Consider the following 25632-nt stretch of genomic DNA (forward strand, 5'->3'; position numbering starts at 1 on the left):
CTGGGATGAACCAGGTGGGAACCAGGTATCCTTCAGGCTGACTTTTTGAGGGTGACTACTGACTCGCCTTCCTTAGCCCTTGGTGGTTTGGGGTAACCCCGACTTTTAGTCCCTATGGGGGTCACCCAGGGAAGATGCTGCAGCCTCTCTCCCCTTCGTTCGCCGTTTGCTTGTTCCCCGGACCAGGCCACTCCAGCTGCTTGCCTCCTGTGACCTATGGGCCCTAACTGTGGTTACGTGGCTGCGGCTTTTGTGGTGTTGTGGTGTGGGCTTTGAGAGCCCCACACCGGCAGGTTTAGCAAAAGAAGCTGGATCTATCTTCGCTTCGGGATCTGCCGCCCGTTTGGGCCTGGTACTCTCTAGCAGTCTCCTTACTTCCCCACCCTGCTCTCTCTCTAGCTGAGAGGGGTTTCAGGTAGCACTCCTAGTTGACCGTTCTCCCCCGTCTGTAGCCACTGCGCGGGCGCTGTTAGACAGCAACTACCCCACAGGTCTGCTCCTCACTGAGCCCTAAGGAGTTCTGCTCTAACTGACTCACTGCCCCTCCTCTCCTGTTCTTGCCTACGCCACCTAGCAACCAGACTCTCTTACCACACCCCTTGAGAGGAGATGGAGGCCGTGCTCATGCTTCGCCCCCTCCTGGGTTCCCCAGGGGTCCTCTCATAGGTACATGTGTGAGACCTGATCACTATGCGCCTGTGTTCCACACCCCGGTCAGCCTTCTGGATTACCTGTATTGTACTGTCCCCAGCATGGGTGCAGTACTCAGTGGTGCCTGACCAGGTCAGGGGCGCCACACTAGTACCTGATGGCTGCTTGTGTCCCAGCCTAGCCTCACTACCAGAGACTTTAGTGAAGACCAGGTAGTCACTTAGCTATGCCATTCTAGAGTAAGCCCAGCCAGTGGCACAGTGGTTAAACATCCACCATTGGGACATTACATTTGGACTATGGAACCTGCTGACAGATCAGGACCTAGTAATGCAAGGTCAAACGTGAAAAACCTGTATGACGAAGTCCATTTGCAACAGGAGTGTCTGTCCTAGCTGATGCAGGCAACTAATGTCACAGTTACCCAGATACAGGATTTATCTACCTCGGTTTCCACCTTGTCCTGTGCACCTGTTGTATCTGGTCATCCTTGCTCTGAACTGGCTCCCTCTCCCACCAAACCACCAAAAGCTCTAGAGTCTGGTGGCGCAAATAAGCTTGAGCTGCGACTTCTGTCCCGCTCCGATTGAGATCCCAAAGAGAGGCACGGCTTTATTAACTAGTGCTGGATCCATTTCACTCTCCATGCTTATCTGTTTCCTTTTGATCAAGCTATGGTTGCACTTGAAGTTTCTGCCCTGACCCTCACCTCGGCAAATTCTACTTGGGAGCATGGAGGTCCAGAGACTCACGATTTCGAGTGGTCTCTGGAGATATTCCAAGTATTGTTCAAGGCTACTGGCTGCCCCTCCTCTGCTGCCTTGTCTCTTTTGACTCTTTTAAGACAAGACGAGTACTCTATGTTTTATGCTTTCGTACCCTATCTGCGGAGATGGCTTGAAATGAAGAAGCCCTGGTAGCAACCTTTTGGTATTGCCTGTGCAGCCGTAATAAAGATGAATTGGCAGACAGAGATCTACCTTCTTTACTTTATGCCCTGATACACCTGGTTTCTAAGATTGACCTCCAATTCCATGAGTATGGCCTGGAACAGTCTCAACAACCTTCTCATATTCTAGAACCACTGAGGCAGGCTTTCACCTTCTTGCACTCCTTGCTGTCACAGACTGGACCTCTTGATTAGAGTTGAGCGCGGTTCGTGGTTCGTGGTTCTCCAGTTCGCGGCTCGAGTGATTTTGGGGCATGTTCTAGATCGAACTAGAACTCGAGCTTTTTGCAAAAGCTCGGTAGTTCTAGAAACGTTCGAGAACGGTTCTAGCAGCCAAAAAACAGCTAAATCATAGCTTGGTTTCTGCTGTAATAGTGTAAGTCACTCTGTGAATCAAACTATTATCACATTTCAGTGTATAGTGTGCGTGAACAGCGCCTTCAGATCACTGCTGTTTCTATAATGGCGATCGCCATTTTTTTTTTTTTTTTTTCTTGTCTTCCTTCCCTAAGTGCGCGCGTCTTGTGGGGCGGGCCAGCATGTCAGCCAATCCCAGACACACACACAGCTAAGTGGACTTTGAGCCAGAGAAGCAACGGCATGTGTGATAGGATCTGCATGTCACATGTCCCTGCATTATAAAACCGGACATTTTCTTCACGGACGCCATTATCTGCCTTCTGCGTCTTTGGTGTCAGACATCACTGTCGCAGCTCCGTCTTCCTGAGTCCTATAGCCGATACAGCTGTATGCGCTGCATACACAGCGTTAGACAGCTTAGGGAGAGCACTTTATAGCAGTCCTTTTAAGGGCTCCAACCGGCAGGGTCAGAGAGCCATAGGTGACAGGTCCTGCAAACAGCAACAGCGTCTGTGTAGCCCAGGTCAGGGATTTCCTACCTGCATTTCACCATTAGGAGGGAATAGAAAGGCAGTCTTCCATTCCTCTACCCAGAGCACCACAATCCTGCCACTGTACCCTCTTGTCCTCTGCACACTCCAACTGATAACTAAGCCATTATACTAGCAAACACTCAGTGTACCTAGTGGCATCCTATACGTGGCTATTGGACTTTGCTATAGTCCCACTAGTGCAAAGACATTTGCAGAGCGCGTCTGCCTGCATTGCACACTACAACTCATTCTAACCAAGCCATTATACTAGCAAACACTCAGTGTACCTAGTGGCATCCTATACGTGGCTATTGGACTTTGCTATAGTCCCACTAGTGCAAAGACATTTGCAGAGCGCGTCTGCCTGCGTTGCACACTACAACTCATTCTAACCAAGCCATTATACTAGCAAACACTCAGTGTACCTAGTGGCATCCTATACGTGGCTATTGGACTTTGCTATAGTCCCACTAGTGCAAAGACATTTGCAGAGCGCGTCTGCCTGCGTTGCACACTACAACTCATTCTAACCAAGCCATTATACTAGCAAACACTCAGTGTACCTAGTGGCATCCTATACGTGGCTATTGGACTTTGCTATAGTCCCACTAGTGCAAAGACATTTGCAGAGCGCGTCTGCCTGCGTTGCACACTACAACTCATTCTAACCAAGCCATTATACTAGCAAACACTCAGTGTACCTAGTGGCATCCTATACGTGGCTATTGGACTTTGCTATAGTCCCACTAGTGCAAAGACATTTGCAGAGCGCGTCTGCCTGCGTTGCACACTACAACTCATTCTAACCAAGCCATTATACTAGCAAACACTCAGTGTACCTAGTGGCATCCTATACGTGGCTATTGGACTTTGCTATAGTCCCACTAGTGCAAAGACATTTGCAGAGCGCGTCTGCCTGCGTTGCACACTACAACTCATTCTAACCAAGCCATTATACTAGCAAACACTCAGTGTACCTAGTGGCATCCTATACGTGGCTATTGGACTTTGCTATAGTCCCACTAGTGCAAAGACATTTGCAGAGCGCGTCTGCCTGCGTTGCACACTACAACTCATTCTAACCAAGCCATTATACTAGCAAACACTCAGTGTACCTAGTGGCATCCTATACGTGGCTATTGGACTTTGCTATAGTCCCACTAGTGCAAAGACATTTGCAGAGCGCGTCTGCCTGCGTTGCACACTACAACTCATTCTAACCAAGCCATTATACTAGCAAACACTCAGTGTACCTAGTGGCATCCTATACGTGGCTATTGGACTTTGCTATAGTCCCACTAGTGCAAAGACATTTGCAGAGCGCGTCTGCCTGCGTTGCACACTACAACTCATTCTAACCAAGCCATTATACTAGCAAACACTCAGTGTACCTAGTGGCATCCTATACGTGGCTATTGGACTTTGCTATAGTCCCAGTAGTGCAAAGACATTTGCAGAGCGCGTCTGCCTGCGTTGCACACTACAACTCATTCTAACCAAGCCATTATACTAGCAAACACTCAGTGTACCTAGTGGCATCCTATACGTGGCTATTGGACTTTGCTATAGTCCCACTAGTGCAAAGACATTTGCAGAGCGCGTCTGCCTGCGTTGCACACTACAACTCATTCTAACCAAGCCATTATACTAGCAAACACTCAGTGTACCTAGTGGCATCCTATACGTGGCTATTGGACTTTGCTATAGTCCCACTAGTGCAAAGACATTTGCAGAGCGCGTCTGCCTGCGTTGCACACTACAACTCATTCTAACCAAGCCATTATACTAGCAAACACTCAGTGTACCTAGTGGCATCCTATACGTGGCTATTGGACTTTGCTATAGTCCCACTAGTGCAAAGACATTTGCAGAGCGCGTCTGCCTGCGTTGCACACTACAACTCATTCTAACCAAGCCATTATACTAGCAAACACTCAGTGTACCTAGTGGCATCCTATACGTGGCTATTGGACTTTGCTATAGTCCCACTAGTGCAAAGACATTTGCAGAGCGCGTCTGCCTGCGTTGCACACTACAACTCATTCTAACCAAGCCATTATACTAGCAAACACTCAGTGTACCTAGTGGCATCCTATACGTGGCTATTGGACTTTGCTATAGTCCCACTAGTGCAAAGACATTTGCAGAGCGCGTCTGCCTGCGTTGCACACTACAACTCATTCTAACCAAGCCATTATACTAGCAAACACTCAGTGTACCTAGTGGCATCCTATACGTGGCTATTGGACTTTGCTATAGTCCCACTAGTGCAAAGACATTTGCAGCACGTCTGCCTGCGTTGCACACTCCAACTAATTATAACTAAGTTGCATTGTCAGGGATATTTATTCTTTATTATTCTGCTGTTAATAAAGCTAGACCACCACTGCAATCTTCACCACCTCTCAATTTTTACTACCACATTTTCAGTCCACAATCTTGTCGCAATCAACATGAGTGGCAAAATGACAGATGCTGGTGGAAAGGGGAAGAGGCGTGGTGGAAAAGGCAAAAAAGGTTTTGTCCGTGGGGAAGGTGGCAAAGCTCCATTATCATCTGCTGAAGATAGACCATCTACCAGCAAAAGTAAGATGTCTACTACTTACCGTGGACAATCCGATGTGCTCCCTTTGTTACGGACACGAACAACAGGAACAAAGGTAGATGATGGGCAAAAAAGGAAAATGCTTGAATGGATCTCAAGTGGTCCAACAAGTGCCCTCTCTGCCACTTCAAGTACCGCATCCAAAAAACACCAGTCCTCTGAGTTGTCATCCCAATCAAACTTGCTTTCTCCCAGCTCTGAAGTCTCCATCAGCCCTGCACAGTATGGTGGAACTGAGATGGCTGAGTCTGCAGAGCTGTTCAGTCACACTATAGCCTGGGAATCAGAGGTCTGCTCCCAAGCTACAGTGAGTACAGAACAGGAAATGGTCTGCAGTGATGCCCAGAACCTTTGTGACTCAGATTCAGGCCGTGAGGACCAAGTTTCTGAGCATAATGTTGACCCTTTGTCACAAACTGTAACACCTGTGGTTATAGACAATGAGGAACATACTGATGAAGATGAGACGCAGATACCCGATTGGGATGACAACTTAAATATTCGGTCAGGGCAAGAAGAGGCTCGGTCTGAGGGGGAGGGGAGTGCAAACACAACAATTGATGATGACGTTCTAGATCCCACCTACTGTCAACCCCCAGTCAGGCACTCGAGGAGGTCAACAGAGGCGGTGGAGGAGGATGCAACCGACGACGAAGTTACCTTGCGCCTTCCTGGACAGAGTCGGAGCACTGGTAGCACGTCTACAACTGCATCCTCAGCCACCACTCTGCCTATGAGCATTATTCGGGGTGGATCAACAGGTCGCATGGCCTCTAAGCCTTGCCTAGCCTGGTCCTTTTTTCACATCGAAAAAGATCGCCCAACTCATGTGATATGTAACATTTGTCATGATTCTGTTAGTAGAGGTCAAAACCTCAGCAGTTTGACAACTTCTTCCATGAATCGTCACATGACTAAATATCATAAGTCCCGGTGGGAAGCTCACCGTGCTGCAATGCGGCCTAGTGGAGCGAACCATCCACCGCCCGCCCCTTCCACTGCATCCGCGCGCTCTTCATCTTCTAGGACTGTGGGGACAGCTGCCACACCTGTTTTTCCACGCAAAACTTCCACCACTGTAACCGCAACAGGCAGTTTGCTTGTAAGGTCGTCAGTTGGTTTGGAAGGGGAAACAAGTGAGTGTGTACAGCTCTCTCAGACATCGATAGCACCAACGTTGGATGAAGGCAACATCATGTCTCCGCCTGCACTTTCCTCACAAACCTGCATTTTTCAAGGGACACCCTACTCAACACCGTCTACACACAGCAGCCAGATCTCTGTCCCTCAGATGTGGTCAAATAAAAGGCCACTTCCTCCGACCCATGACAAAGCTAAGAGGTTGACTCTATCCCTCTGTAAGCTGTTGGCTACCGAAATGCTGCCTTTCCGCCTAGTGGACACACAGGATTTTAGAGACCTTATGTCTGTCGCTGTGCCCCAGTACCAGATGCCTAGTCGCCACTACTTCTCTAAGAAAGGTGTGCCCGCGCTACACCAGCATGTCGCACACAACATCACCGCTTCCTTGAGAAACTCTGTGTGTGAACGGGTGCATTTCACCACCGATACTTGGACCAGTAAGCATGGACAGGGACGTTACATGTCGCTGACTGGGCACTGGGTAACTATGGTGATAGATGGTGAAGGGTCTGCTGCACAAGTCTTGCCGTCCCCACGACTTGTGTGTCAATCCTCTGTCTGTCCAAGTTCCGCCACTGCTTCTGCATCCTCCACCTCATCTGGGTCCTCCACCTCCGCCCCAAGCCTGCCTGGTCAGGCCACCAGCGTTCTCACTGCGCAGAAGGAATCACGCACCCCTCATTACTATGCTGGCAGCAGAGCGCAACGGCATCAGGCGGTCTTTAGCTTGACATGTCTTGGTAATAAGAGTCACACAGCTGAGGAGTTGTGGTCAGCTTTGCGGTCCGAGTTTAATAAATGGTTGTCTCCACTCAAACTGCAGCCTGGTAAGGCCGTGTGCGACAATGCTGCAAACCTGGGTGCGGCACTTCGCCTGGGCAAGGTGACACACGTACCTTGTATGGCTCACGTGTTGAACCTTGTCGTGCAGCAATTTTTAACACACTATCCCGGCCTAGATGGCCTTCTGAACAGGGCACGAAAACTGTCAGCTCACTTCCGCCGTTCAAGCGCCGCAGCAGAGCGACTTGCATCGCTCCAGAAGTCTTTCGGCCTGCCGGTTCATCGCCTGAAATGCGATGTGGCGACACGCTGGAATTCAACTCTCCACATGTTACAGCGACTGTGGCAGCACCGCAGAGCCCTGGTGCAATACGTCATGACGTATAGCCTGGGCCAACGAGATGCAGAGGTGGGGCAGATCACCCTGATGGAGTGGTCTCAGATCAAGGACCTATGCACCCTTCTGCACAGTTTCGACATGGCGACGAATATGTTTAGCTCTGACAATGCCATTATCAGCATGACGATTCCAGTCATTTACATGCTGGAGCACACGCTAAACACTATTCGGAGTCAGGGGGTGGGACAACATGAAGGGGAGGAACTACAGGAGGATTCATATGCGCAAGGGACAACAACATCACGAAGGTCCAGACGTTCATCATCACCAACGCAGCAGGCATGGGACCATGGGGGACAGGGATCGACAAGGGCGCATAGTAGCAGGCGAAATGTTGAGCAAGGTGCAGGAGAACATGAAGAAATGGAGGACGAACTGTCCATGGACATGGAAGACTCAGCGGATGAGGGAGACCTTGGTCAAATTTCAGTTGAAAGAGGTTGGGGTCAGATGTCAGAGGAAGAAAGAACGGGTAGCACCTCTATGCCACAAACACAGCATGGACTTGGTCCGCATGGCTGCGCAAGACACATGAGTGCCTTTTTGTTGCACTACCTCCAACATGACAGTCGTATTGTCAAAATTAGAAGTGATGATGACTACTGGATTGCCACACTATTAGATCCCCGGTACAAGTCCAAATTTTGTGACATAATTCCAGCCATAGAAAGGGACGCACGTATGCAGGAGTATCAGCAGAAGCTGTTACTAGATCTTAGCTCGGCTTTTCCACCAAACAACCGTGCAGGTGCAGGGAGTGAATCTCCCAGTTGTAACTTGACAAACATGGGACGGTCTCGTCATCTTCAACAGTCTACCCGTACCAGTAGGACCTTTTCTGGTGCCGGTAACAGCAATTTTATGGAATCTTTTCATAATTTTTTTAGACCCTCTTTTGCAAGGCCACCAGAGACAACAAGTCTGACACATACTCAACGGCTGGAGAGGATGATACAGGAGTATCTCCAAATGAACATCGATGCCATGACTGTGCAACTGGAGCCTTGCTCCTTTTGGGCTTCAAACATAGAAAAATGGCCAGAGCTCTCCAGTTACGCCTTGGAGATTTTGTCGTGTCCAGCTGCCAGCGTTGTCTCTGAACGTGTATTCAGTGCTGCTGGGTGTGTGCTGACAGATAAGCGCACGCGTCTGTCCAGTGACAATGTGGACAGACTGACGTTCATCAAAATGAACAAGTCATGGATCCAGAAGGAATTTACTACCCCTGTGTCATCCTGGGGAGAGTAAATGCTTGTGGATTTGGAATGTGCTTGATGCAAATCAAAACATCCTGTTTGCAACTAGGGCCCAAGTGCTGCCACTGATGGGGTGGGTGTCTGTGTGGCCCAATTTTTGGAAAAAAGGGAGACTCCGCTTGGAGTAACCCTTGCTTGCTGTGTTTTTAAAAGAAGCCAAGATGAACAGAGCTGGGATCAGGAAAGACTTTGCTACCTACCCCGGTGTCATCCTGGGGACGGATAAGAATGGCGTATTTTTGAATGTGCTTGATGCAAATCTAGCTGTGAAGTGTACAACTGGGGCACAACTGCTGCCACTGAATGGGTGGGTGTGTGTGGGGCCCAATTTTTGGAAAAAAAGGGGAGACTCCGCTTGGAGTAACCCTTGCTTACATTGTTTTTAAAAGAAGCCAAGATGAACAAGTCATGGGTCAGCAAAGACTTTGCTACCTACCCCAGTGTCATCCTGGGGACGGCTAAGAATAGCGTATTTTTGAATGTGCTTGATGCAAATCAAAACATCCTGTTTGCAACTAGGGCCCAAGTGCTGCCACTGATGGGGTGGGTGTCTGTGTGGCCCAATTTTTGGAAAAAAGGGAGACTCCGCTTGGAGTAACCCTTGCTTGCTGTGTTTTTAAAAGAAGCCAAGATGAACAGAGCTGGGATCAGGAAAGACTTTGCTACCTACCCCGGTGTCATCCTGGGGACGGATAAGAATGGCGTATTTTTGAATGTGCTTGATGCAAATCTAGCTGTGAAGTGTACAACTGGGGCACAACTGCTGCCACTGAATGGGTGGGTGTGTGTGGGGCCCAATTTTTGGAAAAAAGGGGAGACTCCGCTTGGAGTAACCCTTGCTTACATTGTTTTTAAAAGAAGCCAAGATGAACAAGTCATGGGTCAGCAAAGACTTTGCTACCTACCCCAGTGTCATCCTGGGGACGGCTAAGAATAGCGTATTTTGGAATGTGCTTGATGCAAATCAAAACATCCTGTTTGCAACTAGGGCCCAAGTGCTGCCACTGATGGGGTGGGTGTCTGTGTGGCCCAATTTTTGGAAAAAAGGGAGACTCCGCTTGGAGTAACCCTTGCTTGCTGTGTTTTTAAAAGAAGCCAAGATGAACAGAGCTGGGATCAGGAAAGACTTTGCTACCTACCCCGGTGTCATCCTGGGGACGGATAAGAATGGCGTATTTTTGAATGTGCTTGATGCAAATCTAGCTGTGAAGTGTACAACTGGGGCACAACTGCTGCCACTGAATGGGTGGGTGTGTGTGGGGCCCAATTTTTGGAAAAAAGGGGAGACTCCGCTTGGAGTAACCCTTGCTTACATTGTTTTTAAAAGAAGCCAAGATGAACAAGTCATGGGTCAGCAAAGACTTTGCTACCTACCCCAGTGTCATCCTGGGGACGGCTAAGAATAGCGTATTTTTGAATGTGCTTGATGCAAATCAAAACATCCTGTTTGCAACTAGGGCCCAAGTGCTGCCACTGATGGGGTGGGTGTCTGTGTGGCCCAATTTTTGGAAAAAAGGGAGACTCCGCTTGGAGTAACCCTTGCTTGCTGTGTTTTTAAAAGAAGCCAAGATGAACAGAGCTGGGATCAGGAAAGACTTTGCTACCTACCCCGGTGTCATCCTGGGGACGGCTAAGAATAGCGTATTTTTGAATGTGCTTGATGCAAATCAAAACATCCTGTTTGCAACTAGGGCCCAAGTGCTGCCACTGATGGGGTGGGTGTCTGTGTGGCCCAATTTTTGGAAAAAAGGGAGACTCCGCTTGGAGTAACCCTTGCTTGCTGTGTTTTTAAAAGAAGCCAAGATGAACAGAGCTGGGATCAGGAAAGACTTTGCTACCTACCCCGGTGTCATCCTGGGGACGGATAAGAATGGCGTATTTTTGAATGTGCTTGATGCAAATCTAGCTGTGAAGTGTACAACTGGGGCACAACTGCTGCCACTGAATGGGTGGGTGTGTGTGGGGCCCAATTTTTGGAAAAAAGGGGAGACTCCGCTTGGAGTAACCCTTGCTTACATTGTTTTTAAAAGAAGCCAAGATGAACAAGTCATGGGTCAGCAAAGACTTTGCTACCTACCCCAGTGTCATCCTGGGGACGGCTAAGAATAGCGTATTTTTGAATGTGCTTGATGCAAATCAAAACATCCTGTTTGCAACTAGGGCCCAAGTGCTGCCACTGATGGGGTGGGTGTCTGTGTGGCCCAATTTTTGGAAAAAAGGGAGACTCCGCTTGGAGTAACCCTTGCTTGCTGTGTTTTTAAAAGAAGCCAAGATGAACAGAGCTGGGATCAGGAAAGACTTTGCTACCTACCCCGGTGTCATCCTGGGGACGGATAAGAATGGCGTATTTTTGAATGTGCTTGATGCAAATCTAGCTGTGAAGTGTACAACTGGGGCACAACTGCTGCCACTGAATGGGTGGGTGTGTGTGGGGCCCAATTTTTGGAAAAAAGGGGAGACTCCGCTTGGAGTAACCCTTGCTTACATTGTTTTTAAAAGAAGCCAAGATGAACAAGTCATGGGTCAGCAAAGACTTTGCTACCTACCCCAGTGTCATCCTGGGGACGGCTAAGAATAGCGTATTTTGGAATGTGCTTGATGCAAATCAAAACATCCTGTTTGCAACTAGGGCCCAAGTGCTGCCACTGATGGGGTGGGTGTCTGTGTGGCCCAATTTTTGGAAAAAAGGGAGACTCCGCTTGGAGTAACCCTTGCTTGCTGTGTTTTTAAAAGAAGCCAAGATGAACAGAGCTGGGATCAGGAAAGACTTTGCTACCTACCCCGGTGTCATCCTGGGGACGGATAAGAATGGCGTATTTTTGAATGTGCTTGATGCAAATCTAGCTGTGAAGTGTACAACTGGGGCACAACTGCTGCCACTGAATGGGTGGGTGTGTGTGGGGCCCAATTTTTGGAAAAAAGGGGAGACTCCGCTTGGAGTAACCCTTGCTTACATTGTTTTTAAAAGAAGCCAAGATGAACAAGTCATGGGTCAGCAAAGACTTTGCTACCTACCCCAGTGTCATCCTGGGGACGGCTAAGAATAGCGTATTTTTGAATGTGCTTGATGCAAATCAAAACATCCTGTTTGCAACTAGGGCCCAAGTGCTGCCACTGATGGGGTGGGTGTCTGTGTGGCCCAATTTTTGGAAAAAAGGGAGACTCCGCTTGGAGTAACCCTTGCTTGCTGTGTTTTTAAAAGAAGCCAAGATGAACAGAGCTGGGATCAGGAAAGACTTTGCTACCTACCCCGGTGTCATCCTGGGGACGGATAAGAATGGCGTATTTTTGAATGTGCTTGATGCAAATCTAGCTGTGAAGTGTACAACTGGGGCACAACTGCTGCCACTGAATGGGTGGGTGTGTGTGGGGCCCAATTTTTGGAAAAAAGGGGAGACTCCGCTTGGAGTCACCTTGCGGTGTTTTACATGACTTTAGAAGGGCGTGCCATGCCTATATCTGTGTGTCCTCCTCTTTTTCCTTGTCCAGCTGTTTTGTTTTCGCATGAGTACATGTCCTTGTCACTTTCCCATGTGTTTGTGTTGTGTTGTGAGTTGTTTGTCACCTTTTGGACACCTTTGAGGGTGTTTTCTAGGTGTTTTACTGTGTTTGTGATTGCCTGCCATTGTTTCCTATGGGCTCGAGTTCGGTTCGTCGAACGTTCGACGAGCCGAACTCGAGCCAGACCCCCGTTCGGCGAACCGCCTCGAGCCGAACCGGGACCGGTTCGCTCATCTCTACTCTTGATATTGAGCCAATGCAAGTTGGGCAGGTCCAACTTTACGTACAAGAGTGATAGTAAAGGTATAGAGAGAACGTGTGCCTGTGCTGTGGAGGCAAAGGACATTATGTCCATCAGTGTCCAGTAAGGCCTGGAGAACCCCAGCCCTCAGGGTTGGTTAGAGAAATGATCCAGGTGCTTGATTTGGTCCCATGTTGGCTACCATCTGCATCGCCAGGGTTGTGCACAAAATTCAGCCTTTTGTGTCTTCGAAGATGTCATCTGGGAAAAGGGTGCTGAGGTTTCGCATTCTCATGGGCCTTACAGTTGTTCCATTGATCTTCTGCCTGACTCTCGCCACCTCGGGACCGGGTATGTCTCCTATCTCTGTCAGAGACCTGTGCCATGTAGAAGTAACTCCAAGAGAACTTAGCCATGTCCCGAGTGATGTCCAATATAGACAAGAAGAGAGATACTCCTGCCTCTACCTCTATTCCTGAGAAGCATATTGCAGTCACCTGCGCCCTTACTATTTTTAAGGTTTTTAAGGGGTTTCGACAGCCTGGCAAAAAAGGCAGGGGACATAACGGGAGGGGGTACTTTCACGTCTTGACTCAAAACACTATTTAAGCTCTGCTGTGTTTACTGTGTGTCTCACTCTGCAACACCCAGTAAATGACCATCACTCCGAGTTGCCTTTGCTGTTTCGGAGTCATAGAGGGTGGCCAAACTCTGCTAGATTTTGTATCCACCCTACCCTGCAGAGATTTGCTTCCTCAGCCTATCACCTGCTAGCAGGTGATATATCAAGTGACTCCACCGTCCATTCCTGGCCTAAACATTGGTTCCTAGTTGCTCGTTTGCTCCTGTTCACGAGTATACTTGTGTTGATTCTCCTGTGCTTGACCCAGTCTGTTTACCCATTCTGTCCAATCTCTACTTCTGACCTCAGCTTTGTATTCCCATCCTGTGTTGCCGGGCCTGACCTTGGACCATCTAACTATGCCTCTGTCTCACGCTCCTGTACTTTGCTCCTGCAGACTTGACGCTCTGGTCACCTTTTGCAGATCCAGGCACTGATCTGGAATGGTACCTGGCGACTACCTGCAACCCAGGCTATCCTCACCATCAGGGGCTCTAGTAAAGACAATGTAGTCCCTTAACTACACCCCTCAAGGGTAAGCCCGTTGTGCAGTGGGTCCACACCCAACAGCGTGACATGTATCTAGAAGAAATGATGTTGTTTTTAAAGTAAAGGGCGATCACACAAAATATATCACACCAAATATTGAATTAATCTAGATTTTGGTAGGGTTTTAGAGTCACACCAAATGCAACACTTTGCTAAATTTGTGTTTAAAAAACTTATAAGGTCAAGGAACAACCTGGTATCATCTTGAGCCTATGTCGTCATCATCAATATGCATGGCTTATGGAAAGATACTGATACACCACTTGCAGTATTAAAAGATTTGTTAACTTTCATGTTTTTTTTAATCTACAGACATGCTGTTTTAAAAAATAACAGAGTCAGCCTTTCTTACTCACTACTGCTCCAGTACTGCATTCCTCCACCAGCGGTGGCATCACCACTGCAGCCTTGTCAACAAATACTGGGAAAGTGGCAAAGATGCAGTGCTGGAGCGTCAGGAGGTAGGTAAGGCAGATTTTTTTTTTACAGAACATGGACTAAAAAAAATGAAAGTACAAAACCTCTTTAAAACTTCCGTATTATTTTTTTTTAAAAAAAAATGATTTGCTATTTTGCCATGTTATCACTACAGGTGCTTAATTTGACCATTTTAGAAAAAACTACCCAAAAATCCACAATTCCAGGACAGGAAGGGAAGGTAATCCTTTCCATTCCATCCATTCTTTGCTAATGTTACAATGACTGTCTAAGGGGCACTTTGCACGCTGCGACATCGCACCTGCGATCTCGTTGGGGTAAAATTGAAAGTGACGCACATCTGGCGATGTCGCAGCATGTAAAGCCTAAATACATTGATCACCGATCGCAAAAACGTCACAATCGGGTGATCGGTGTAGCGTCGGTCATTTCCATAATTTGGAAATGACCGATGTTGCGATGTTGTTCCTCGTTCCTGCAGCAGCACACATCGCTGTGTGTGAAGCCGCAGGAGCGAGGAACATCTCCTACTTGCGTCCCGGCTGCAATGAGGACGGAGGTGGGCGGGATGTTTATGTCCCGCTCATCTCCGCCCCTCCGCTTCAATTGCCTGCCGTGTGACGTCGCTGTGACGCCGCACGACCCGCCCCCTTAGGGAGGAGGCGGATCGCCGGCCAGAGCGACGTTGCAGGACAGTGTGAGTGCATGTGAAGCTTGCGTAGCGATAATGTTTGCTACGGCAGCTATCACTAGATATCGCAGCTGCGACGGGGCGGGGACTATCGCACTCGGCATCGCAAGCATCGGCTTGCGATGTCGTTGTGTGCAAAGTGCCCCTTAGGCTTCTCATAACCACAAGGCCTCACATCGTTTCCAAGGCCCGCAGCCTCTCTGGCACATACACATTTTATTTGGTTCATTCTCATAAAAGCCATTTGATAGCTCTTTATTGAAGTTCTATAAAATGTACCAGTCAGGTATGAATATGCCTATAAAGTTATGAAGTCTACAAAATGTTACAGTAACAAATTCTTACAAGGTAATAAAATGATGACAGGGTGAATGACCCCTCCTCAGCTCATAAGTGTAAATGTGCAATCATGTTCTAGCTAGTAAAATGTCTGACGGTGCAGTTTGGAAACCATTTGTATCATTTTACCTTTGTGCTGACTATCCATTATATTATTTGTTTCTCCAGAGATGGATGTGACGGCAATGCTGTTGTTTGCTATGTTAACATTTATGACGGTAGTCACTTTGCTGGTATTCTTAGAAGAAGCATACTATATGTACACCAAAATGTCCGGCTCCATTAAGGCAATACTTATCTGGATAAATTCTGCTGCACCGGTACGTACTTGTACAATCAAGGCTATTAACAGTACATTATCATTCTGAAGTAAAATGGGAAATTATAAACCCCAAGAAATAGCGGTCTTTACATATAATCAGTATTTACGGGAATATATCATATACATGGTGTCTGATCTGCAGGCAGCATAGTATAGAGCTGGAGGAGCTGAGCAGAGGGAAATATTCAATATTACCTGTGCTATATTTATTTTAAGCCACACCTTTTCTCTCCTTAGGAGTCCAGTGGGCGGTCATATTGATTAATTTATAGCCTTCCCTGAATGTTGTGCATAAATAGATATTTATCAATCATTAACACTGCCCAATGGTCTCTTAAAGGGATTGTCCACTACTAGGACAACCCCTTCTGATTCCACATGTTTCCCCCAGGTAAAATATTAAAGTCTATACTCACCTCCTGTACTGGCGATGTTCCAGCGGTGCCGCGGCTCGCAGGTCTGGGGTTCACATGACGTTGTGCAGTCTCTTGAGCCCCCACATCCAATCAGCACTGGCTTCTGTCTCCCCGCCTTTATACCAAATGGGCAATCAACAGGAAGTGAGCACAGCCGCAGCGCTCACTTCCTGTTGATTAACTCGTTTGATCTGAGGGCGGGGAGATGAAAGCTGGTGCTGATTGGATGTGGGGCTCGTGTGGCGTCACAATGTCATGTGAGCCCGGACATCGCTGGAATGGTGCCAATATGTGGTGTGGGTATAGGCTTTATTATTTCACCTAGGGCAAACATGTGGAATCAGGAAGGTTGTCCTAGTAGTGGACAATTCCTTTAAGTATAAGTCATACTAAATGTTCCCAACAAAACTATATTTATCAATATAACATGCTACCTATAGGAAGGTGCTATGGGCACCATTGAAATGTGAACTTATACTAGATAAAACTTTTTTGCTTTAAAATGAATATATTAAAAAATGTATGTAGATGTTATAATGTATTTCTTCTGTCTTGTGAAATCACTGGTGATCAGATGGGCAGCTCAAGAATGGCGTAAGTGCAGAGCCACAGAGACATCTAAGGCGAGTCTGGTCCCATCATAACCATGTTATAATATCTGCTAGCTAGACAAGGATATAAACAATGTATAAATGTCAGAATGGCAGGAAGATGCTATGGTTGGCAAGAGGAATGGTAACACTCAGGCATCAGTTTAGGCATCCATTTCCAGGAGGAATAACAGAGGAATAACAAGTTATAGGAAAAGATGATACAGCATTGTAATTTAATAAGAAATGCAGAAGTGGTTATATACTATTGTAATTTACATGACAATATGTATTAATGAAATCAGTATTAACTAATAAACATAAATACATACATTTTACTAACAGGCTCTTCCATTACAGGTAATTGCAATAACGTGCTGTGTTGGAATGTGGATTCCCAGGAGTACAATGTTTACAGATTTTACTGCCTCCGTGTAAGTATTAGAAAATGTATTACATATATGAATAATTAACCCCTCAGGAACTGAGTCTGCTCCTTGAAGCGAGAGTGCCAGCTGTTTTCTAGCAAGCACTCAACATTATCTGATATATTGGTTCTGGGTAGCTCCAACCATATCCATTTGAGCTCTTGAATGCCACTGTCAAGTGTAACAATGTCATTTAACTGGTTTCAAAATGGCATCTGTCCCTTCTGTGATCTCGAGGTGCCAATCAGTTGCCATGACAGCTGGGACCTTCAGAGCCCCCATGTCTTCTATGTCAGATCTCCTTTAAAACCCTATCTTATGCTAGTCTTCATAGGATATTGTCATTTTTACAATACACTGCAATACTATGTGTAACGCCGGCATTCCTGCACTGTCCTGCTTCCTTCTTTAGGCAGGGACACCGACGTATTCACCTTCGCAGCTGGACATCTGTGTCTCCTCCACCTCTGACTCCTACTCCTTCTCCGGCTTCCAGGCACCAGGGATTGTGCACGTCACACAGGTCTCCTGGCAACATTCTTAGTGCATGCACATGTGACGCCCTGGACTAGTCAGGTCGTCCCAGGTAGTCCCATGCACACACACCCCCTCCCTAAAAAGGTGACAGCAGCCAAACTTCAAAACCTTGTCACCACCCTCCAGGTTTGATGTCCACACCAGGGGGGTGGAGCCAGGTGGTTGGCTCCACCCACCAAGGAGTTCACAGGCCTGGAGGCGGGAAAAAGCAGTGGAGTTCTTGAGAGTAGTTGGAGAGAGTAGTTTGACAGTGGAGGAGAGAAGTCAAGTTCAAGGGCAGACCTGTGACCAGGCCTGCCGATAGTCTACTCAGGTGGCTGGGTTGGAGCCCAGTCACCTCTGGAAAGGAAGCAGACGGTGGTGGCCGCCTGCAGGGGCTGGGATTACAGCCGGTGGAACCGTAGGGACCGGGGTCGGGCGGTGGCCCGCCGGTACCGAACCGGGGAACCGACTGGAAACCGGAGCACCAGGAGGGGTACTCAGACCCAGTACAAAGCCCAGAATCCACAGGGCTGAGTCGAATCAACTGATTAAGGACTGGACTTTAGGACCTTTCCCACACAAGACCCAACTGAAGACAACAGCCCAACCATTAGGGTAAAGCCACCGCCAAGGCATAGAGACCCAAGGGGCCAGCGTCTGCGGGCAAAGAGGGCTCTCCCGACACCCAGCAAGCCGGGGAGTGGACTACCGTTGCTTAGGCATAGGAGTCAAAACATTCTCATAAGGAAGTGCAGGAGAAAGGCGGAAACCACCAACCTGTTAAGGGAGAAGCTGCAGCCGGCTGCGGGCGCCGTTCATCATCCCGTTTGGTTTACCAGAGACTCCAGTGTGTTGTGTCATAGTGAGAACAACAGTGCCTTCGGTCCGCACATCACGCCGCACCGCACCAGCACCCAGCACGCACCCATCCCCACTCCTCAGAACTTCCCTCGGGCCCCCGGGACCATCACTCCCCTACCCACAGAGGGGTCAACACCAGGCTGCGCAACACCGTTCCCGGGAGGCCTAGTCAACGACAGCGGTGGTGTCCATCCATTCACCACAACCCGTGGGTGGAGTCATGAACTTATATCCCTTACAAACCACCGCGGCCCCAACCGTGGAACTCCCCACCGAAGTCCCTGCATGTAGCGCCAACCCCCTTGCAGAGCGACGTGACCCCCGGGTCCGTGAGGAGCTCGAGCCACCCACCGTACGAGCACGGATCCGAGCGGCTCGGCAGCCAGCCGAGCCCGCGGGGCGGTGCACACATGCGTGCTACCTGCCTCTGAAATGGGCAGCGTGCACACTCTAAAATGTCCCCAGCCTATGGCAATAAGTCACTCATTTAAGGTACCGTCCCCTGTAGTGAGGTGCCTGAGGAATTGGGTTCCTAGTATGCCAGTTTCCGCTCATACACCAGTCTGCTGTCTGTCCTTGAATCTGATCCTGTCCTGCCTGTCTACAGTATCTGCTCCATCTTGCCTGCCCCCCCATACCTGCGTTCCTGACCTTTGGGTCAGCTGCTGAAGTACCGGGTACTGCTCTGGAGTAGTACCTGGTGTCTACCCACAACCCAGTCCCTTCACACCATCAGAGGTTCTGGTGAAGCCCAGTCTGTGGCGCAGCAGGTCCACACCCGCTAGCATAACACTATGGTACGAAACAGTCACAGATTCAAATCACTCAACCAGTCCAATTAAAAATGTAAAAGATAATAAAAAATATATTGAAAAAACTTACATTTTTTCCCCAATGGTAAATAGCAAAATATAAAAAGTAAAAAAAAAAATAGAACATTTAATATTGCTGCACATGTAACTGCTTTAACTAAGAAATTATGTAAACATTTATTGTATACCATGAACCCCAAACTGAAAAAAAACAAGACAAAAACCCCAGAATTAGTAATTTTTGGTTCCTCAATTCCCGAAAAATGCAAAAAATATCTCAAAATAATAAATATAACACAAAGACCAAAAACAATAACTCACAAATGTCTATTGACAGAAGAATAGAATAAAGAGTTACAGGTCACGCAAAACGGTGACCCAAACAATTTTTTTTACCATTTTAAAAAAAAAAACTAAACTAATAATATACTGTGTGAATATATAATTATAATAATTAATATATATATATATATATACATATATATATATACAGCGCATATATATATATATATATATATATATATATATATATATATATATATATACACATATATATACATATATATATATATACATATATACACTTTTTTATATATTTTTATACATATATATATATATCTATATATATAATTGCTTTATTCTGTCTGTCTGTCTGTCTTGCTCCAAAATTGTGTCCTTACGGTGACAAACAGCGGATTGGCCGCTGGGCTCGCCATGGCTCCGCCCCCTCGCACGGATTGGCCTCTCGCCCCGGCCCCCTGCACGCATTGGCAACTCGGCCACGCCCCGCCCCCCCTCACGCATTGCACGCTCGCTCTGGCCCTGCCCCCCGCACGCATTCCCCGAACCGACTCCCAGGTGAGTGCTGTACCCCGGGAGCCCACATCAGCGTACGCCAGCGTACGCTGGTGTGGGCTCCCGTGCAAGCGGGGGGCGGGGTACGCTGGTAACCATGTAATATTCTAGCATGGTTACCAGCGTACACCGGCTCCCAGGTGAGCGCATCAAGGTCCTGCAGCGGCGGAACACACACACACACACGCACACACATAAGAACAGACACACACACACGCACACATCAGATCACACTCACTCTCACACACACCTCACACACACATCAGATCGCATCCACACACTCACAACATCCCGTGATATCGCTTGCTTCTCGGCGGCGATGCTGTGCGTGCAGTGACCTTCCAGGACCTGCTGGAGGATCACATGGCCGGAAGCATGTGGTATCTCCGGATGTTGTAATTGTGTGAGCGCGTATGTGCGATATCGTCAGTGTGTGTGTGCGTGTATGCGATCGGATGTGTGTGAGTGTGTTCTGATGTGTGAGTGTGTGTGTGTGAGTGTATGCGATCGGATCTGTGAGTGTCGGCAGAGGAGCACGGCGTGCAGCACAGCTGCTGGGACCGCCCACCGGTGGGCACAGGGAGAAGCGGGGTGTGTGTGTGAGTGTATGCGATCAGATGTGTGCGTGTATACTGTCTGATGTGTGACTGTGGAGCACGATGGGGGGTTCACAGCATGGGGGATGGAGCACGATGGGGGGTGCGCAGCATGGGGGATGGAGCACGATGGGGAGTGCGCAGCATGGGGGATGGAGCACGATGGGGAGTGCGCAGCATGGGGGATAGAGCATGATGGGGAGTGCGCAGCATGGGGGATAGAGCACAATGGGGAGTGCGCAGCATGGGGGATGGAGCACGATCGGGAATGCGCAGCATGGGGGATGGAGCACGATGGGGGGTGCGCAGCATGGGGGATGGAGCACGATGGGGGGTGCGCAGCATGGGGAATGGAGCATGTTTGGGAGTGTGCAGCATGGGGGATAGAGCACGTTTGGGAGTGCGCAGCATGGGGGATGGAGCACGATGGGGAGTGCGCAGCATGGGGGATAGAGCACGATGGGGAGTGCGCAGCATGGGGGATAGAGCACGATGGGGAGTGCGCAGCATGGGGGATAGAGCACGATGGGGAGTGCGCAGCATGGGGGATAGAGCACGATGGGGAGTGCGCAGCATGGGGGATAGAGCACGATGGGGAGTGCGCAGCATGGGGGATGGAGCACAATGGGGAGTGCGCAGCATGGGGGATGGAGCACGATGGGGGGTGCGCAGCATGGGGGATGGAGCACGATGGGGGGTGCGCAGCATGGGGGATGGAGCACGTTTGGGAGTGCGCAGCATGGGGGATAGAGCATGATGGGGAGTGCGAAGCATGGGGGATGGAGCACGATGGGGAATGCGCAGCATGGGGGATGGAGCACGTTTGGGAGTGCGCAGCATGGGGGATGGAGCACGATGGGGAATGCGCAGCATAGGGGATGGAGCACGATGGGGAGTGCGCAGCATGGGGGATGGAGCACAATGGGGAGTGTGCAGCATGGGGGATGGAGCACAATGGGGAGTGCGCAACATGGGGGATGGAGCACAATGGGGGGTGCGCAGCATGGGGGATGGCGCACGATGGGGGGTGCGCAGCATGGGGGATGGAGCATGATGGGGAGTGCGCAGCATGGGGGATGGAGCACGATGGGGGGTGCGCAGCATGGGGGATGGAGCACGATGGGGGGTGCGCAGCATGGGGGATGGAGTACGATGAGGGGTGCGCAGCATGGGGAATGGAGCATGTTTGGGAGTGCGCAGCATGGGGGATAGAGCATGATGGGGAGTGCGCAGCATGGGGGATGGAGCACGATGGGGAGTGCGCAGCATGGGGGATAGAGCACGATGGGGAGTGCGCAGCATGGGGGATAGAGCACGATGGGGAGTGCGCAGCATGGGGGATAGAGCACGATGGGGAGTGCGCAGCATGGGGGATAGAGCACGATGGGGAGTGCGCAGCATGGGGGATAGAGCACGATGGGGAGTGCGCAGCATGGGGGATGGAGCACAATGGGGAGTGCGCAGCATGGGGGATGGAGCACGATGGGGGGTGCGCAGCATGGGGGATGGAGCACGATGGGGGGTGCGCAGCATGGGGGATGGAGCACGTTTGGGAGTGCGCAGCATGGGGGATAGAGCATGATGGGGAGTGCGAAGCATGGGGGATGGAGCACGATGGGGAGTGCGCAGCATGGGGGATGGAGCACGTTTGGGAGTGCGCAGCATGGAGGATGGAGCACGATGGGGAATGCGCAGCATAGGGGATGGAGCACGATGGGGAGTGCGCAGCATGGGGGATGGAGCACAATGGGGAGTGTGCAGCATGGGGGATGGAGCACAATGGGGAGTGCGCAACATGGGGGATGGAGCACAATGGGGGGTGCGCAGCATGGGGGATGGCGCACGATGGGGGGTGCGCAGCATGGGGGATGGAGCATGATGGGGAGTGCGCAGCATGGGGGATAGAGCACGATGGGGGGTGCGCAGCATGGGGGATGGAGCACGATGGGGGGTGCGCAGCATGGGGGATGGAGCACGATGGGGAGTGCGCAGCATGGGGGATGGAGCATGTTTGGGAGTGCGCAGCATGGGGGATAGAGCACGATGGGGAGTGCGCAGCATGGGGGATGGAGCACGATGGGGAGTGCGCAGCATGGGGGATAGAGCACGATGGGGAGTGCGCAGCATGGGGGATAGAGCACGATGGGGAGTGCGCAGCATGGGGGATAGAGCACGATGGGGAGTGCACAGCATGGGGGATGGAGCACGATGGGGGGTGCGCAGCATGGGGGATGGAGCACGATGGGGGGTGCGCAGCATGGGGGATGGAGCACGTTTGGGAGTGCGCAGCATGGGGGATAGAGCACGATGGGGAGTGCGAAGCATGGGGGATGGAGCACGATGGGGAGTGCGCAGCATGGGGGATGGAGCACGTTTGGGAGTGCGCAGCATGGGGGATGGAGCACGATGGGGAATGCGCAGCATAGGGGATGGAGCACGATGGGGAGTACGCAGCATGGGGGATGGAGCACAATGGGGAGTGTGCGGCATGGGGGATGGAGCACAATGGGGAGTGCGCAGCATGGGGGATGGAGCACAATGGGGGGTGCGCAGCATGGGGGATGGCGCACGATGGGGGGTGCACAGCATGGGGGATGGAGCACGATGGGGAGTGCGCAGCATGGGGGATGGAGCACAATGGGGGGTGCGCAGCATGGGGGATGGAGCACGATGGGGGGTGCGCAGCATGGGGGATGGAGCACGATGGGGGGTGCGCAGCATGGGGGTTGGAGCATGTTTGGGAGTGCGCAGCATGGGGGATAGAGCACGATGGGGAGTGCGCAGCATGGGGGATGGAGCACGATGGGGAGTGCGCAGCATGGGGGATAGAGCACGATGGGGAGTGCGCAGCATGGGGGATAGAGCACGATGGGGAGTGCGCAGCATGGGGGATAGAGCACGATGGGGAGTGCGCAGCATGGGGGATAGAGCACGATGGGGAGTGCGCAGCATGGGGGATAGAGCACGATGGGGAGTGCGCAGCATGGGGGATGGAGCACAATGGGGAGTGCGCAGCATGGGGGATGGAGCACGATGGGGGGTGCGCAGCATGGGGGATGGAGCATGATGGGGGGTGCGCAGCATGGGGGATGGAGCACGTTTGGGAGTGCGCAGCATGGGGGATAGAGCACGATGGGGAGTGCGAAGCATGGGGGATGGAGCACGATGGGGAGTGCGCAGCATGGGGGATGGAGCACGTTTGGGAGTGCGCAGCATGGGGAATGGAGCACGATGGGGAATGCGCAGCATAGGGGATGGAGCACGATGGGGAGTGCGCAGCATGGGGGATGGAGCACAATGGGGAGTGTGCAGCATGGGGGATGGAGCACAATGGGGAGTGCGCAGCATGGGGGATGGAGCACAATGGGGGGTGCACAGCATGGGGGATGGCGCATGATGGGGGGTGCGCAGCATGGGGGATGGAGCACGATGGGGAGTGCGCAGCATGGGGGATGGAGCACGATGGGGGGTGCGCAGCATGGGGGATGGAGCACGATGGGGGGTGCGCAGCATGGGGGATGGAGCACGATTGGGAGTACACACCTCCCCCCAAAACACACACACACACTGCCACACACGCACTGCATAACACACCACACACACTGGGAATCCCAAACACTGCCCTACACAGACACCCACACACACAGACAACGCCGCACACACACACAACACTCAGCACACAAACACGGCGGCACACACAAATATACGCACATACCGCACAACACACACATTGCACAAAACATACCTCCCCCCAAAACACACACACACCCCACACCAACACAAACCGCGCAACACACACACACAACACTACAGACACACAGCGCTCTACAAACAACGCAACACTCAAACAACACCCCCCGCCACACCCAGACAACACCCAGAACATGTACAGCGCCCTACACAAACACTTGGTAACTACACACAACAACATATATATATATATATATATATATATATATATAACAGAAATCATACATTAACTACACAATACGTAAATTCTAGAATACCCGATGCGCAGAATCGGGCCACCTACTAGTATATATATATATATATATATATATATATATATATATAACACAAAAAATAGTGGAATTGTGTTTTTTTTTCCATCATTTCGCTGCACTTTGATTTTTTTATTCTACTGCTTTTCAGTACAATACATGCTAAAATAGTTTCCTTCAAGTCTACAACTCAGCCTATTCAGCTTCCATAGGAGTAGTCACCCATCTTTGCACTTTTCTACATAGCTTACATTTATGATGAAGCCACCATTTCTATATTGTGGCTTTGTTATAAAATTGATATGAAATACTAAACATATATTTGCTTCAATAATTATTGCCTTATGGGACACAATATTCTGTTTTCTTCTCTCTATTAGGTTTCTGTCTGTCCTTATACACAAATTTCAGCTGATGCTGGTGAGTGAAAGTGGCGGTAGCAGAGCATTCCTCGCGAAGTATGCTGACACAAAGCTTCAGCTTCACACCGGACCACTGTGCTGCTGCTGTGTGTGCTTTCCGAGAAAAAATATTCACAGGTTGGTGTACAAGCTGTCACAATACACCTACCCTTCCACAGCTATGTTATCACAGGAGATAATCTTCTCGGTTGGCTGTACACACATTCATTCTGATATGTTATCTGATTATTATGATATAGGATATATGGTTTTTATGTGACAGTCTTTCTAGTAGCCAATGATTCTTTTACAACACTGATAGGGATCAGAAATCCTCTCTTCCCTCTCAGGGAGACCTAAAACATCTCCATACAGTTATAAAGGTGGCCACACGTCATAGATAAATGCTAGCCAAACCCAACATTTACAGCAGAAACTACCAACCATCTAAAGTTAAATCCAGAAATATTTGACAATGACACAAGTTTTGGCATTTTAGCTGTTTACCAAAATATGTTCAAGGTACAGTTATATAATCAATATGGGCTTAAAGTGCAGAATCTCAACTTTAATTTGTGGGTATTCACAATTAGGGTTGGAATTTAGGCTCTTTAATATATAGCTGCCTCTTTTTCAAGAGACTCAAGGTAATTAGACAATATCTCAAAATCTTTAATGGGCTGCATGGGCTATTCCTTCATTAATCCATAATCAATTAAGCATGTAAAAGTTCTGGAGCTGATTCCAGGTGGGGCATTTCCATTTGGAAG

General features: G+C 49.7%; 1 protein-coding gene across 1 annotated transcript in view; it reads left to right on the top strand.

Annotated features, from left to right (window-relative positions):
• LOC142287240 (organic solute transporter subunit alpha-like) overlaps window positions 1–25632 on the top strand; it is a 76290-nt gene that overhangs the window by 15286 nt on the left and 35372 nt on the right. Inside the window, exons 2-4 of the mRNA XM_075333433.1 lie at window positions 15230–15381; window positions 16750–16823; window positions 24842–25000. Of these exons, the coding sequence (XP_075189548.1) occupies window positions 15230–15381; window positions 16750–16823; window positions 24842–25000 (385 nt within the window). The remainder of the gene's footprint in view (window positions 1–15229; window positions 15382–16749; window positions 16824–24841; window positions 25001–25632) is intronic.

The sequence above is a fragment of the Anomaloglossus baeobatrachus genome, chromosome 2 (assembly GCF_048569485.1).
Source record: "Anomaloglossus baeobatrachus isolate aAnoBae1 chromosome 2, aAnoBae1.hap1, whole genome shotgun sequence".
Lineage (NCBI taxonomy): Eukaryota > Metazoa > Chordata > Amphibia > Anura > Aromobatidae > Anomaloglossus > Anomaloglossus baeobatrachus.